Raw genomic sequence first — 16,603 nt, 5'->3', positions numbered from 1 at the left:
TGAGGTGTGTTATGAGGATTTGTCCCAGCAATAGGATCAAAATGAGCCGGGCCGACAATCTTAACTAATGAACATGATCAATATTTATGACCCAACATTTTTACACTTGTGGGGGAAGCTGACGTCTCCCGAGCCATTTGACTCCGCAGACTGTGACGTGACGGAATGTAGCCAATCAGAGGAAGTGGCGGTAAATAAAACAAAGTTATGCCTTGCCCGTTGTCCATCCATTGCTTATTCTGCCTCACTTGGGTCGCGGGTATGCTGGAGAGTGACTAACCCAACATCTTTGGACAGTAGGCGGCCTACTCAATACCGTTTTTTGTATAAATGTCCGTTCCCCAGACGGCAAGAAGTAGGTATTTCCTTGCCAACATTACCTCGCCTATGGTCTTCTTAGGAAACACTCGGCAACCACCGGTGCATAACCGGAAGAGCCTCATCGTCTTTATATTTGTGAGGTCCCATGTGATCACGTGAGAGCTCTCCCTCAGAGGACTGGATTCTTGACCATTGGTGGAAAATAGTCTTTAGATGTGTGGGGTGCTGTGTTGAGATTATCGGAGCAACCCAACTCTTAAATGCCCTTTTGCCGTTGTTGTTGTTGTTTTGTTTTTATCTGTGGGTTAAGCCAAAGATTTTGTTTTATTTTTAAAAAAAATTGCAATTTGAAAAATCCTTCCTTATATGTATGCTTGTCCTTAGTGTGATTGTGAGCAGTTCTGCCAGTTAAACTATGGCCTCTCTCTAATCATGTTTCAGCTGAGTCAATTGGAGTCGTATGATAGTCTATCCAAACATTCCCACATTTAACCCTGAGGCCATCGGCAGAGAAGAGAGAATCATCTCAAATACGCTACATTCCTCTTCAATCAAACTGTTATCCGTACTAATAGAGATCAGTCACGGCTCCCTTTTGGCTTTGATGGAAGCCGAATAGTACAGACAATACTATTAGTTTTACATTTTTGTCATCACATAACACTGGTTGCGTCGTCTTAGGTTATTCATTCTTTTTAGGTTATTCATTCTTTTTTGTAACAAAATGCGGACTGTTGTTAAGCAGTTGAAAATGCACATGGTTAAAAATGTCTGTGTGTTAACACGGGTCTGCTTCTGTCTTGTCCAGGTTTCTATTGGTCATCACTATGACTGATGGGGATTATGACTACCTGATAAAGCTCCTTGCACTGGGAGATTCTGGCGTGGGGAAGACAACATTCCTGTACCGATACACAGATAACAAGTTTAACCCCAAGTTCATCACCACAGTCGGCATCGACTTCAGGGAAAAAAGAGTGGTAAGGCCGCCCGCCTCTAGCAAAAGCAGGATGTGTGTCCATGTTTCTTGTCTCTGCCAGTCATTTTAATGGGTTACAGTTATATCATAATATTAGGTCTTCCTTATAGATGATTGTGGCTTATTTTTGTCATATCTGATGCAGCAATAACATCTACAATAAAACCCTTCTTGACTGATGAAAATAATGTGCTGATTTAACTAATGTATGCATATCATGCTAGGCTTTTTTTTCTTTCTTTATCTCGGTGACCTTTTGACAAAATTGACTTGTCATTTTGGGAGATTAACAAATTGATGTCGTTTGCATGTCATTTTTTTTTTTCAGATAATAAACAGGTTGTTGTTGTCATGTTTGTGTATTGTGGAAATAGCACAAGTTAAACAGATTACATGGGGGAGTTTGGGATCTCTGTTTGGAATCATGTGACTGTTCTAATTTGGAAAAGGTGAATACCCACATGGGAATGTTGCTAGTTCCCAGCTGTCTGAATTTCCAGGACTGACTTATGTAGATGCTGGTGTGGCTGTACACACACACATACACATACACATACACATACACACATAGCCCAAGGATGTCCAAGCTTTATCCTTCAAGGGCCACATACAGAAAAATTGAAGGATGCCAAGGGCATTTTTTTTTTTTACTTTAATTTATCAAGGACATCACAATCAAGCAATTAAAGTATGTTCTTTATATATTAGACTACAGTGTTTTTTGAAAAACTGCTACGTGAACTGCTTTCTATAAGGCAAACACTTTAGGATTTTATAACCCACTAGAAAACATCTTCCCCTCTACTGAGCAGAAGGCAAATCTCATCCCTACTTTCAGAACCAAAACATGAGCAATCTGTTATAAGATGACTATTTTTTAAAGTAGTTACTTGGGAATGATTCATGTGATATGCTTACAATTTGAACCAAGACACAGACCAGAAAGTGGAGGAAACCATTATTACTTAAAAAATATATATATCTTTATTCACCACACCAAATGTTGTTACTTTGTTTGATTTTAAATAGTTAATTTGCATTTGAGCTTATTTCAAAAAGCTCTACTTGTATATAAAACATTTTTAGTGACAAACAAATGTTATTTTTAGTATAACGTCACAGGCTGCTTAAAAATGGACGGCGGGCCATTATTAAACAGTGGCAACTAACACCGGTGGTGGCTAGCTATAGCTCCTAGCACCTAGCATAGCGCCCAGCCAAAACATGGACCAAAAAAAATGGAGCTCAGCAGGTCCTCCTGCTATTGATAATGTTTAGATCATAATACAGCGTTGAAACGAAAAGTATAAATGTGGCTATAAGAAAATAAAAGGGGCATCTTAATGCAACTTACCTTGAGCAGATCAACAGGACCCTTTCTGAATGCACATATGCGAGAGTGTAGAGAGGTGGAGCCTATAATTACTGTATACCACACGCAGGATAAAATGAATTTCCACATGTGCGTCGAAACGTCAACTTTCGAATCCAAAAGATTAACAATAAAATACAAATTCGTATATATTTTTTTATTAACTAAAAAAATTCTAAAAACACAAATAATGCAGCGTATCTAATACTTTTTTGGTGCTCATGTACAAAGTACAAACATGGTGAGTATGGGACGTCACATCAACGTCCATATTTAGGCCATGGTTAGACGTCATATGTCAACCTATTTTGGTGGTCATATGGACGTAGAAATACGGTCCACGACCGACCGACGCGATTTGGACATGATCTGGCGGTCCATTGGACGTCGGCTGTTTAGAGGGTAGTTTTTCCCAAGTTATCTATTCTTAGATGACTCCTCTTTGTGACCTTTATGGGCTACTCAATAAGAAAATACAATGCTTTTAAATGTACAATTAATTTAGTTTGCTTCTTACCGTCTGGCAGACACTTCAGTATTTCTGATAATTACAATACATTTCTGCTGTAAACTCAAGTTCAACCACTACGATTCATCACTGAGAAACTGAAAATGCTACCAATCTTTATTCGAATGATCACATAGTCAATAAGAGATAACGCTCAAAGTTCTGAGGGAAAACACAAAACTCTTCATCTTCGTCAGCTTTCCTGTAAATGTTAACATACAATAAAACTTATCTGGTATATAACGGGTCGATATACAGTAAAACAAAAATGCTGGTTTGGCAAATGTATGTACATAAAACATAAAAGACAATATAGATAACAATACAATCATAAGTAGCTGAAAATTGTCTGTACTACCTGTACTACAAGAGCTCACTTTACACCTGTATTCATCATACAAGCACAGTTTTGCTCCCTCTTCTTGTAAATGCTGCGTGAAGCTGTTATTAGATGAGAGAAGGGAGCAAGATTGAAGTCTCCATGACCCAATTTGAGGGCGCCGTTTTGATAGATGTCGATGACTGAGACACTGAAATTGTAATCTTGGACTCATTGCATGCGTGATGTCACTCTGAGTTGGAAAGTAAACAGCCGACTGTAGTTTTCTAACAGCTGATAGTTTGTCCGTTGGTGAGAAACACATACAGAAACATTGGTTCAATTCTCATTTCCCATTTACAGTAGTTGTCTCTCTCACTTCACTTGACTACATACATTTTAGCATCAGAAGAAGAGTGGAACAATAAACATACTTGGCACTGTTCATTTTTAAGTTCAAGATTGTCACGCTTTTTTTTGGGGGGGTCACCTGGTAAATGTTACCACAAATTTCCCATGGGATAAAGAAGTGTATGGACAGACTCTCAGTCTCACTAGTGACAGTGACGCTGTCTCATTTGTGACAGTCAAAGGTGTGAATGACGCCCGAGGCTTCCCACAGATACACAAACACAAGCGGTGTCTGTGTTCAGGCCTGTTGAGATACCACTTCCTTGAAGTAGTCTACAGATGGAAAATGGAGAATTTTGGACTCATGGATTAAATAGGTCACCTCCCACTCCATGATTGCCAAGGAAACCAATGAAATGATCACATAGCCTGCCAGTAAAGTGTACTTGGATGCATTTGGTAGAATATCCTCTGATCTTCTGTATGTATCGACATAGGATTTATTTAGTACATGATAAAAATAAGTGCAAATGGATTGAAATAAAGAATTTCGTAATGCTTTTGTAGATGGACACTTCTTGATTGCAAGAGTAAAACATATTAAATTCACTCCCAGCCATTTTCACTGAAGCAATCCCCTTCACTCCAGGCTGCTATACTGGATTGTGACTGATTTTGCAAAGCCCACAGAATATTGTGTTCTATTGCTATAAAAACATGGAACCGAGCAAAAGAAAGATTAGAGTTGTCTTCTTTCATCAGGAAAAAAAAGTATATTTCCGTTTTGCAGCAATCAGCATACTAATATAGCTAAGTTTCATCGTTATTCACAAATCTATTTAGAATTGTGAGTAAATTAACTTTTTTTTAAACATGGCCGTGGTTGATCTCTTATGCTCTGCTGCCTGCTGGTTGTTTGTGTATTTTCTTCAACCGTTCTTTGCAGTTGAGAGGCTGCAAAGCTTTCTGTATGCTCTAGCATAAAAAAACAACAACATAAAAACGGACAAATATGTATTTGGTACACTTAAAACATTTAAAATAGAACGTATTTATACATTTTTGGGAGCAAATGAGTTAAGAGTGCATGTCAATGTACATGTATATGTATACTATACGCAGTATTTGGCTTCACCAGATCAGTATCCATCAATAATAATGCTTTGTAAAGCGCTTTGTGCACCATATGGTGTAGAAAGCACTATATAAGTTCTGTCCATTTACCATTTACACCAGCCAGCATATAGACAAACAAGCATTTACACTCACATTCACACTTAAAGACAATTTGGAGTCTTCAATTAATCTAACATGCATGGTAGCATCAGGAGAAGATGCTAACTCCACAAGAAGGCTGAAGCCCAGATTCTAATTTCAGACTTCTTGATTGTCAGGCTGAGGTATTAACCTAACCACTAACCAGCATGTTGCCGTAGCTGCTGTTTTGTATATATTTATTTTATTAAAAGAAACATATACTACTCTTTCACATTTAAACTTGCATCTAAATGGACTATGTAACAGAACATTATTAATAGGGACGGGGGAAAATATCTAATGAATTAGGCTGACATTGTAGAATGGAATGGCTGATTCCAGCATTAGCGGCTAACAGCTAGCCGCTAAGCAAGTATGCTGACGAACCATTGGACTATTTTTCAAAGGCAGTTTAATTGGTGAAAATGACTCAGCACACATTGATGATGACTGCCTGACATAGTTGCATTCCATACAAATTCATTTTTACCAAACCAGGCTTACACAAGTGTGCTAATGTGGTTTTGATGTCACTTTGTCTCTCAGCTCAAAATCTCACTTACTAATGTTACTAGAGAAGACAATGCAGTTTTGCTGCTATACACAGTTTAAATTCAGTTCATTTAGTTTATTATTAAGTGAAATGTTATTTTCACTTGTGTATTCATAACACAAAAACATTTTATGTTTATCTAAATACTTTATTGTTCAATAGAATTTTCATTGTCACTCCAAATGCCAACATATTTGATAGCTCCTACTCTCATACCCTTCAAGTTAGCATATAAGCGTACCTACTGCATCACACATCTATTCAATTCCTTATCAATATTACTAATATTTAGGATGTGGTCACACTTAATCTGATCCATTGTGAACATTTCCTTCTGAAAATGGTGGGAATTTTCAGTTATTGCTCCAATTGGAAAAACTGTAACTCAACAGGTAATCTTCTCTCTCTCAGATGTACACAACTTCCAACCCGAATGGAATGACAGCAGGAAAAACCTTCAAGGTTCACCTACAGCTCTGGGACACAGCTGGACAGGAAAGGTGGGCTTTTTTGAAACTATTATTTGAGGAAATTGATTCATCCAAGCTACATAGGCTCAGGTGCTTATTCTATAAAATGCATTTTATCATCTCGAGTCTTATATTTGTCAACACAACACCGTTTTAAATACACATGAGCATCTACAAATGATTATTTGGTATTCAGATGGGAAAAATGAAACCAAAAGCATCAAAGCCGGCCTACCACCAACAGAGATGACTGGATGCATACGCACATCATATTTTCTCGTATTTGACGTATACGTATGCTGTGTTTGCTTGTAAACAATTTAGTAGATTATTTATGTCCACTCTGCATAATGTACAGTATGTGTGTGGTCTTTACTAATTAAAAGGCTTTGATCTGTTAAATGTTTTTTTTTCAAGGCTAGATGACTCACATAAGGATGACTCAGTCACTTACATAAGTTTTTAATTATACTTTGTAGCGCTTTTAATGGCAAAGGGATAAACTAATCACACAGAATCAATACACCTACGTACAGTACATCTGGCATGTATTGCACGCCCTCTTCATGTGTTCGTGTGGAAAGTGTTTACATTTAATACCTTCAAGACATTTACATGTAATCCATTTTTTTTTTGTAAGTATGTGTTTCATGAGAGTGCACTTGTATTTGATAATACATATTACAACCCATCAAAAATTCACACCATCGGCATGGACTAACAAATAGCATCTATGCTATTTGTGATGGATATTTGAACACAATACGGCCATACATAGACAATATAAAAATCCAGATCGGCATAGATCTTTTATCTTCTGCAAAGATGAACTAGTATTATTACTGCCCTGAGAAACTGTTGTACCGCACATGAGTCTATCTGTCTTATTTATACTGCCCCCTGTTGGTCAAGATGCATACACCAGAAGAAGAAGCCCAAATGTGCATTAAAGCTACTGAACGTAGAATGTTCCATTTCGAATCGCTACTGCCACCTGCTGATGAAAAATGAAACTGCACATACCGTTTTTCACATACACGCCACGCACATTACGTCACATCCGCAGACAGGGCGCGGGAAATTCTAACCCGAATCCAGTATGAAAACTATTGGCCAGAGGCTTGCAGGAGTACAAATTGTGAACAGCTAAGGTGTTAATCTACTAATTAGAAGGCATTCCAGTCATAAATGGTCAAATAAAAAGCTTATTGTAAAGTTATTTTTGAGAAAAAAGTTCCATAATGCAACTTTAAATTGAACTTTAATGGCAAAGATATGGACGTGCTATCCGATTCTAAATGTGAATTAATAACCTTGTATTTTATTAACAATAAAACATTCAATGTACATGTATAATACTATGGAAATTAGCAAAGGGTTGTAAATGTATCCAAAACCTAATTGATGGTCAAGCCTTGTTTGGGCTTGTGTTCCAGGTTCCGCAGCCTGACTACGGCGTTCTTCAGAGACGCCATGGGCTTCCTGCTGATGTTTGATCTCACCAGCCAGCAGAGCTTCCTCAATGTCAGAAACTGGATGAGTACGTTGTTGATGTCACAGTCAAATTTTTTTTTTAACTGCATTGCCTTTGTGTCAAATCACAGCTGGAGACAAAAGTGGAAATGTTTGGATAAATAAGAGCTCAATTGGTTGCTTGTGTTGCCTTGCAGGCCAGCTGCAGTCCAACGCCTACTGTGAGAACCCAGATATAGTCTTGGTGGGAAACAAGGCAGACCTGGCTGACCAGCGCGAGGTCCAAGAAAAACAAGCAAAAGAGCTGGCAGATAAATACGGGTACGTCCACAGGATGGCACTTAATAGAGATTAATAGTAAATTAGTGATGTCATTTTCAGTTGACAGTGGCAAAATGGCCGCCCCCCGAGATGGCTTAAAAACGATTCATGTTCCACAAATGCAATATTAATCAGAATGTCATGTTTAGACTAGTGGGGATGCATAGAACAGAATATTTTAAAGATTTGTTCTTGATTTTTAGACTTTAAGATATAAATTAGGGGTGTCAAAATGAGTGCGTTCATTTTGAGTTAATGTAAAGTTCCTTTAACGCACCCATTTTTTTTTAACGCACGATTAATGACTGCCCCTTACTTGGAAAGCCTCTACTGGGGGAATTCCAGTCGAAACGTCCATGTCAAAATTTTGCAGCAATAAATAAGCAGTAATAGAATTTCACAAGTCACTTCATGTTAAATATTAAATAGCTCTTATAAATACGAAAACAAAAATGCACCGAGCTGTTACCAATGTCAAATGCAATTATGTCATCTAGTGGCAGAAAATTAACCAACACAAATCAATATCACACTCTTTTTTTACAGTACAGTACATCTTTTTTTAATTTTAACTCTATTTTATGAGTTATTATGAAATTATGGTAGCAATAACTAAAAGATTCAGCCACATTTCTATTATTTTGTTCCCATTTTATGTTAACATGAGTATGAAAACTTAGCGACAAATATTTTATTGTACATTTAGAACACATATAAAATTTGCGATTAATCGTGAGTTAACTATTGAAGCCATGCAATTAATTACAATTTTTAAAAAATATATTGGCCTGACATCCCTACTATAAAAAAAAACCTTGCCAACTTGACTTGTTGCTTACAGGATCCCATATTTCGAGACGAGCGCTGCGACCGGGGTGGAGGTGGAAAAGGCGGTGATCACACTGTTGGACCTGGTCATGAAGAGGATGGAGCAGTGTGTGGACAAACCGCCTTTGGAGCCTTCTAATGGCACGGGGACCACAAAGCTCTCCACTGCACAGCCGGATGAGAAGAAATGTGCATGCTAGAGCTCAACAGCTCGTTCAGGAAGTGACCAAGTGTGCTCTCAACTCGCCAATCTTTCGCTGTCTTTCCTCATCTTTGCTTGCATGCTTCTTTGGTGTCATCTTGTTCATCTCCTCCCGTCCACACACAAATAACCTTATTATCTTTTCCACTATTAAATGATGTTGCCTAAATGCCTCAATGGGACTGGAGCAACACTAGTTCTCCCTCTAATGGTTAGTCAAGGTACTGCAGTGTCAATTCAGCTTTGGATAGTTTTCTGGTCCTTACTGCTGCTACTTAGTGGTTTTAAGTGAAATGGTCTTATCTTTTCATCACTTTAAAACAAGGGAAAGGCTTCTTCCTGTTTTGGTTGCCTCTCTCAAACTAGTTGAAATTCAATCAGCAGGCCCACTCAATTCATTTCTTTTTGTGTCAGATTGAGCAGCCTTGCATCCCACCTATACAATACATGTTGAGAGTGATATAGATTTATACTAAACTATGGATTTCATGGTGGCCTAAGACTGTGCATATTTACATATACGCAGTTGGATTAATTTGGATAAGATTTTGGAAAAATGAACCTGGAAAAAAACAAACATTGTTTTCAAACACATTTGGAGTTACTGTAGGTGTTTATCACTGGAGAGTGTCAAAATTCTGCCTTGTGCTAATGACTACTAGCAATGTATATTTATTATTTTCCCATAATTACATAGGATGCCTATTTATATCTCCACGTGAAACAGCTGCAGTGATGTTTTTTCTTGGTTGCCATGCCTAGATTTTTTTTTGTCATTTTCCATCAGATCAATGTATCTAACTTTCGATCATTACATTTTTTTGGTGCATGTCAACCATGTACCTAAAATCATGACACCTATCTGCCTTACATTATGGAAAATGCGTGTTGATTTACTCAAGAAATGAGAATCACCGTTTTTGCTTGCTTTCTGTGTATTTATTGCTTCCCCAATGATGCATTTGTACGGCTTTCGAGCCGAAAAGTGCGCTGAGACCAGTGGCAGCCAAGAGTCAGCAGTTTGTTGTTGCTTAATCCTCACATGAGTTCCACGGCACTTTTAGGAAGGTTGATACATAACGACTTCTATACACAAGAATACATGGTGTGTTTTTTGTGTGTTTTACACCATGGAATTGTTGGAGAGGTTAATGTGCCCTTAAGCTTTGGCTTCACTGTGTCACCTTTAATCTGCCAATGTGCCAAATCAAAATAAAAAGAGACAGTTCACACAAAAGCATTTCTTTTCAACGACACAAAACCTCGGATAAAAACTACTTTCACATCGTGTGTGTGTGTGAGTGCCAACGTTTGATTGAGTGCCATATAAATCTCAATAAGTATGGCCACCTTACTGAGTGGACATATAAAACAGTATAGACAAACAAACATTCACACTCACATGTATTCACACTTTGGGACATTTTAGTATCTTCAGTGAATTCGATGCATGTATTTGGTATGAAAGCCTCCATGTTTTGACTTCACTTCCCGTGAGATTTTCTCATGAAATACTTTTTTTTAGCTCAGGCGTTTGTAGCTTTACTTTCTCCCACGCATCAATGATAAGCATCCCCGCCCCCAAACACATACTCCAAAGCAAATATTTGATCCAAGCCTCCCTTCACGTATTGTTTGCTTCGTTCTCCAACTTGTCTTCTTGACTGATGTACTTGATGCATGTTTTCCATGAACCTCAATCTTAAGTGTAGTTTCAATATCCTCTTGAAAAGTTTACAATGTTTAAGGAGTCATTTTGTGCCTGTTACTAACTCTTCTCGGATTCTCTGTAAAGTGTGTGAGCTACTCAATATGTTGATGTATTATTCATTCTTGAAGTACAACACAGAAGCAGAAGGAGAGGATGACATTGTTTTATGTGCCAGATAAAAAAAAATAAAAAAATCAAGGTACCTCTAAGAGCTTTTATTTTTGGAACTCTTCTTTGTGTAAAAATTCTCAGAAGACTGCAGTTAGTAAATGTTTTGTTTGATGCTTGTGTGCGATTTCTTTCGATTTTCTTCTTTTTAGGTTTGTGGCACCGCCAGGCAGCATGTTTGAAATCATTGAGAATGAAATGACTGCGATGCATTTGGTGTTGCAAATAAATCTGTTAGTTTTAAACTGTGCATTTTTTGTGGAGGTTTCACATGCAATTCTAAACTACACTAACAACTGTAAAGTTACCATGTTAAAAAAAAAGAAAAAAGAAAAAGGGGGGCTTCCCCAACAAAGGCAATGGGTTGCTGATTTTGCTCATTTCCCACACTTACAACTGGCAAAACCTGTAAAAATACACCCCCCCCCCCACACACACACGCACACGCACGCACACACACACACACACACACACACACACACACACACACACACACACACACACACACACACACACAATCATTGTCTTTTGTGATGCGGGTAGCTGGAAAAGTATCAAGCTGGAAGGGTGACAAATCAACAATTTGAGTTCATAGCTTCATAACTAACATAAAATTGTCTACAGATGATGAACCACAAGTGAACTCTGTGCATCCTACGATTGTCTGTTTCCAGGCTCTCCCTCCCTATCAAATTCTTATCTTAGAGTCTCACCGTCAGAACTGTAATAATCAAAGACGCACACTGACACCTGCTGGGAAGATGTTTCTTTACAAATATACAATATCCACTCGTCTGTCGCTTAAAAGTAATGCTTGGCTTAACATTTTTTCTTTTTATAGGCGTATCTTATTTTAGGTCAAATTTCCAATTTTATTGCCCAACAGAGTATAAATTAGAGGAACGTTGCTTTCCTGTAAAATACATCAATTTCTTATTTGGTCACTTGACCAAATAGTGATTATTGGATGATAAAGTGATATTGACAATTCTAAGCTTACGTAACAAGTCAAAATGGCGGTCTTATGCTGCATTCGAGGAAGGTTTGAAGACGGATTTATCCCACTCGGAGTGTCCGAGTTTTACTTTTTCAGGGGTGGGGCTCCGTAAGGTGTTTAAAAAACAAAAACGACCATGTTTACGGTGTAAGGTGTTTTTTTTTTCAACACCATGTATACTAAGGCTATGTTTTAACTACCATGTATAGCATTTAAAAAAAGATGACCATATATGTTTTGAGTATTTTTAATGGGAGTTTGATCTTTTCACAGACAGAGACATGACACTGTTGGTGTAAGCTGGAGAAACATTGTCACTTTCAGACAGTGCAGCCTAGATCAGTGTTTCTCAACCCAATATATATATATATAACCTAATAACCTAAATGGGCATCTCGGACCGCGCGGGGCATTATGGGTAAGGCAATTTTTTTGGGCTACCAAACAGTATTCGAAACTTGCGGAAAGCAACAAAGGAAGCTATGAGATGGGACAATTAATCAGACGCGTTGCGCACTTCGCTTATAGCGTCCTCTGGTGCAGTACGGTAATGTTACCAACAGATGGTGGTGTTGCAACGTGCTGTTTCTGCTTTTCTGACTTTTTGCACAAGCTGAGATAAGGCTGGCAGCTTGCCCATGTAGTACAACAGCACTTACAACAATTCTGCAATTTTGTCATTGAAATCATGGGGTTTATTCAATTCAAAAAGAAAATCAACATAAAGACCAGACTAGAGAACTCAAATTTTATGTAATTACTATTATTATATTCTTTACGTGTGACTGCATGCACTGAAAGCCCACAATGCAATTGTGCCACAAGTAACTAAATCAACTAAATTAATCCTCAAATGAGAACATTATCTGATTATTATTTTTTAAATGAACCAACAACAAGAAGTTTACAGTGGAGAAGAATTTATTCAGGAAACTTCTCACCAAAGACAGGGAATGTGGAATAACAACAATAAATATCCAACATGAAGAGCATAACCAGCATACATGCTTACTGACATGAAAAACAAAACACAACAAAACAAAAAACAGTAGTATGTTTTAATTTGTTGTAAATAATTGTAGTAGTTTCTTTTAAGGAATGCAGAAAGAACAGCAATGAAATATGGCATCAATTCCATAAATCAAATTGACTTTTATTTCTAACAGCATAGAAAGTAAATACACCAGTAAATGTAAACAAAATAGACATAATGCTGACATTATTTGAATATTAGGTATGATATACTGCATATATGTAAAAACAGCTCACTTTCTCTCTGAGCCCAAAGGAGGCAGTGAGTTAAAGTATCAAAGAAGGCAAAATACAATGGCCAAGATCAAAATATAAGAAGTGTCATTCTCCTCAGACTCACGGTATCAATGCAAGCCTATTTTTCACCCCCATGTTAACTCCATTTTAAAACTTCACAATACAGTCTGGATGTTAAAAACATCATAAGCACATAATGATGTTGATGTTTGAGGCAACGCATTTATTTATTTTTTTATATTCAGCAATACACCTCCCAAAATATTTAAGGCACAGCGTTACAAGCAACATTTTTACAAACCTGTTTTGCCCAACAAGCAATTAGCAATGCAACTTGAACACAACTTTTATTCATCAGTATAAATTAATTTGTAAAAGTTGTGTGAATCTCGCGCTCGGCACTTTTACAGTGTTTTGTCATAACCCTGTAATGTAGTAACAACCAGTAAGACCAATATAGTGACAACACTTTTGAACATTAAAAAACCCTCCTTAAAGATTGTCTGCAAAATTAACATGAACAACTTTTTTTATACTGAGCCCATTTTTTTCTGAGACAAATTATCACCAAGTAGCAAATGAAAATTTACAAAACAACTTCTGAAAATTGAATAGTGGGTTTGTACTTTTTTGTTAGGCCCATTTGAAACTCTACCTTTCAAAGGTGACTTTGTCAATCAGGACAGTAATAAATACATTCGATTATTCTGGGAATATTATTGTGGAAGTACTTAATTTAACATACATTCTCTTAACTTTACCAATTAATCTTAAACATTCAAATGTTTGTTACGACTATACAAACTACAACCATACACACAAAAAACATATTGTTACATCGTTAACTCTCTAACAGTATCAACCAAAACTGAGCATTGTTACCTTTGTAAAGACAGTTTGAGAAGTAACGCATGCAGTAGAGCTTGTGCAGGTGTACTTAACTCATTCACTGCCATTGACGGCTATAGACGTCAAAAATTCATTTTAATTTTCATTCATAACTTTTTCTAGTTTAACATTTTTCCCCACTATTGTTAACAAAAGTATAAAAACCTATTAAAAAAAATTGTATTAGAATGGATATAACATTTTTGATTAATCGTGAGTTAACTAGTAAAGTCATGCGATTAATTACGTAAAATAAAATTATAATCACCTGACGCCCCTAATTTTTTTATATTTTTTCCCCCCCAAAAAAACCATTAAAAAAAAAAAATATATATATATATTTTTTTTTTTTAAAGAAAAGGATATTAAAAATTAGGGGCATCAGATGATTAAAAATTTTAATCGTAATTAATCGCATGCCTTCACTAGTTAACTCACGATTAATCACAAATTTTACATCTGTTCTAAATGTACGAAAAAAATCTAGGTTTTCATACTCTTGTTAACAAAAATGGAAAAAATAATTTAAACTAATAAAAATAGCTAAAATGAATTTTTGACGTCTATAGCCGTCAATGGCAGTTAATGAGTTAATGAAGTGTCTTATGAGTTTATATTTCAAATTGATAACGATCCATAAACAAAGTTATTGATAGTGATACAAAAAATAAAAATGCATAATTATAGTACATGGTCAACATGTAATATTTGTTTTCTAAAACCTGGGATTTCTGTCTATGATATCGTGATACAACGAGAGCTCGTTTACAAATAATGTTACGCTTGGCAAATGTGACTGTGCTCTTTGTGTGATGTCAATTTGAAAGAAGCATGCATGCTTTCAAATAGAATTGGGGCCCATAAATACAAATAAAGTTGATCCCAGAGAACATGTGTGATATCTTCTGATTGTGACACGTGCCCTTTCCCTCAAACACATTGACGGTGGACTTTTAAACCTCAGTGACCTTACTGAGCAGCTCCGGCACCTTCTCTTCTTTCGTTTCTTTCTGTTGTGGCGCTACTTCATCTTCATCATCAACGCTGAGGTCCAGCCGCAGGTTATCCAGAGTCTGGCGAATTGTCAGAGTCTCCTTACGCCTAAAAGGGCAAACGATTACACTTTGACATTTTTGTTTGAAAAGGCGCAGAAGACTCACTTACATCAGCCGCCCGCAACATGTGGACTCGATGTTCCTGTGACTACACTTGCGCATATTAATCAGAAATTTAAGATCCACCGGACTAGTGCCAACATTCCTGGATGTGGCCGTAGTTAGGAACATTGATGATACATTGAAGAGATGGATAAGAGGCATGGTTCGAAAAGATTTAATTTTCATGAAATTTTCATTTATTATTACCATTGACCGTGTGTGTGTTGAGAGTAGTGTTAATTTCGTTAACGAAAACTAAACAAAAATATTGTTTGACCGGACTAAAACTAGACTAGACTAGACTAAAATCCTCGTTAATAAACAATAACTGTCTGGGACAAAATCATTATGCGCTTTTGTCAACTAATAAATGAGATGGAAATGTACTTCACTTAATTAAAAACTGGACTAAAATCTATAGACATTTTAGTTCCTGAACAAAAACGAGACAAAAACTATTTTTGAATAAAATCCTGTCACTGTGACACTGTCATGTGACACGCCCCCTTTCAAATTTGCAACTAGAGAGTGCAACATGCACAAACACATGGGACAGACAGGAGGAGAATTCACGGTGAATGGTAAAAAAAAGAAGAAAAGAGGTAAAAAATTATAGTTATAACGTAATATTAATCCAGTGGCTACAACGTTCCAACAATAATTTTAATCCAACCGCTAACTAATGTTGGCTAATTAACTAGCTCCTAGCATGGAGCCATAGTAGCCACTTGTTGATATACTGTAATTGTGTGTCAAGTTGTTTTTTCATCAAAAAGATGAGAGAACATTTTAGGTGAAATAGTTTTTGATCCGAAATGCTCAACATTATCTGCTGACAAAAAAATACAGAGCCTAAAATTATTGTCCTGACCAAAACTAGACTAAAACGTTGACAGTTTTTGCTGACTAAAACGAGACAAATCAAATTATGGACTAAAATAAAGACTAAAATGCTAGACTTATAGTTGACTAAATAAAAACGGGATGAGGTTGACTAACTATGATAACAAATACATATTAACAAGCAGGATGGAAAGTGGACTAAAATGTCGCGAGCATACTTAGTTTGCAGGTGTTGGTCGAGCAGCTGCCTCTGAAGCCGTCCGTTCGCTTCCCTCTCCTCGGCCAGTTCCCGTTGACAGTGACGCAGTTGAGCGTCCCTCCTGCTGGCTTCCTCCTCGGCCTCGTTCATCTGACGCTTCAGCGAGCGGATTCTCTGGGCCATCTGCATGACCGATCGACAGAGTCATTGGGAGTGCATCAGGGATCAACTCTAAGCCCCTTTTCTCTTTGCAGTAGTGTCGGATAGACTGACAGATGAGGTTAGACTGGGACCATGATCGACAGGACTTTAGATTTCATATTTAGGGTCCCCTTCACTATATATTCAGATTTGAATGTTTTTCAAGAACACTGTCAGCTTTAAATGAACATTATTTGACCATGATGTGTGTGCGTG

The 16,603-nt window shown here is 37.1% G+C and overlaps 2 protein-coding genes across 10 annotated transcripts in view; one reads left to right on the top strand and one right to left on the bottom strand.

The window, feature by feature from the left end:
* rab27b (RAB27B, member RAS oncogene family) overlaps window positions 1-11,083 on the top strand; it is a 43,765-nt gene extending 32,682 nt beyond the window's left edge. For all 4 annotated transcript variants that reach the window (XM_086097517.1, XM_086097519.1, XM_086097518.1 and 1 more), the window contains 5 exons: window positions 1,130-1,301; window positions 6,072-6,160; window positions 7,567-7,670; window positions 7,801-7,924; window positions 8,766-11,083. In XM_086097517.1, coding sequence (XP_085953643.1) covers window positions 1,149-1,301; window positions 6,072-6,160; window positions 7,567-7,670; window positions 7,801-7,924; window positions 8,766-8,952 — 657 coding nt within the window. In that variant the 5' untranslated portion in view covers window positions 1,130-1,148 and the 3' untranslated portion in view covers window positions 8,953-11,083. The remainder of the gene's footprint in view (window positions 1-1,129; window positions 1,302-6,071; window positions 6,161-7,566; window positions 7,671-7,800; window positions 7,925-8,765) is intronic.
* A 1,650-nt stretch (window positions 11,084-12,733) lies between these two features.
* Window positions 12,734-16,603, bottom strand: part of LOC147162113 (uncharacterized) — a 51,895-nt gene continuing 48,025 nt past the window's right edge. For all 6 annotated transcript variants that reach the window (XM_086097394.1, XM_086097395.1, XM_086097392.1 and 3 more), the window contains 2 exons: window positions 16,206-16,369; window positions 12,734-15,088 (listed from right to left, as the gene is read on the bottom strand). In XM_086097394.1, coding sequence (XP_085953520.1) covers window positions 14,941-15,088; window positions 16,206-16,369 — 312 coding nt within the window. In that variant the 3' untranslated portion in view covers window positions 12,734-14,940. The remainder of the gene's footprint in view (window positions 15,089-16,205; window positions 16,370-16,603) is intronic.

Source organism: Leptonotus elevatus, chromosome 15, assembly GCF_054856555.1.
Source record: "Leptonotus elevatus isolate MCC_2025b chromosome 15, RoL_Lele_1.0, whole genome shotgun sequence".
In the NCBI taxonomy this organism is placed as follows: domain Eukaryota; kingdom Metazoa; phylum Chordata; class Actinopteri; order Syngnathiformes; family Syngnathidae; genus Leptonotus; species Leptonotus elevatus.
The sequence above is the reverse complement of the archived record's forward strand: the minus strand, read 5'-3'. Positions and strand labels throughout refer to the sequence as shown.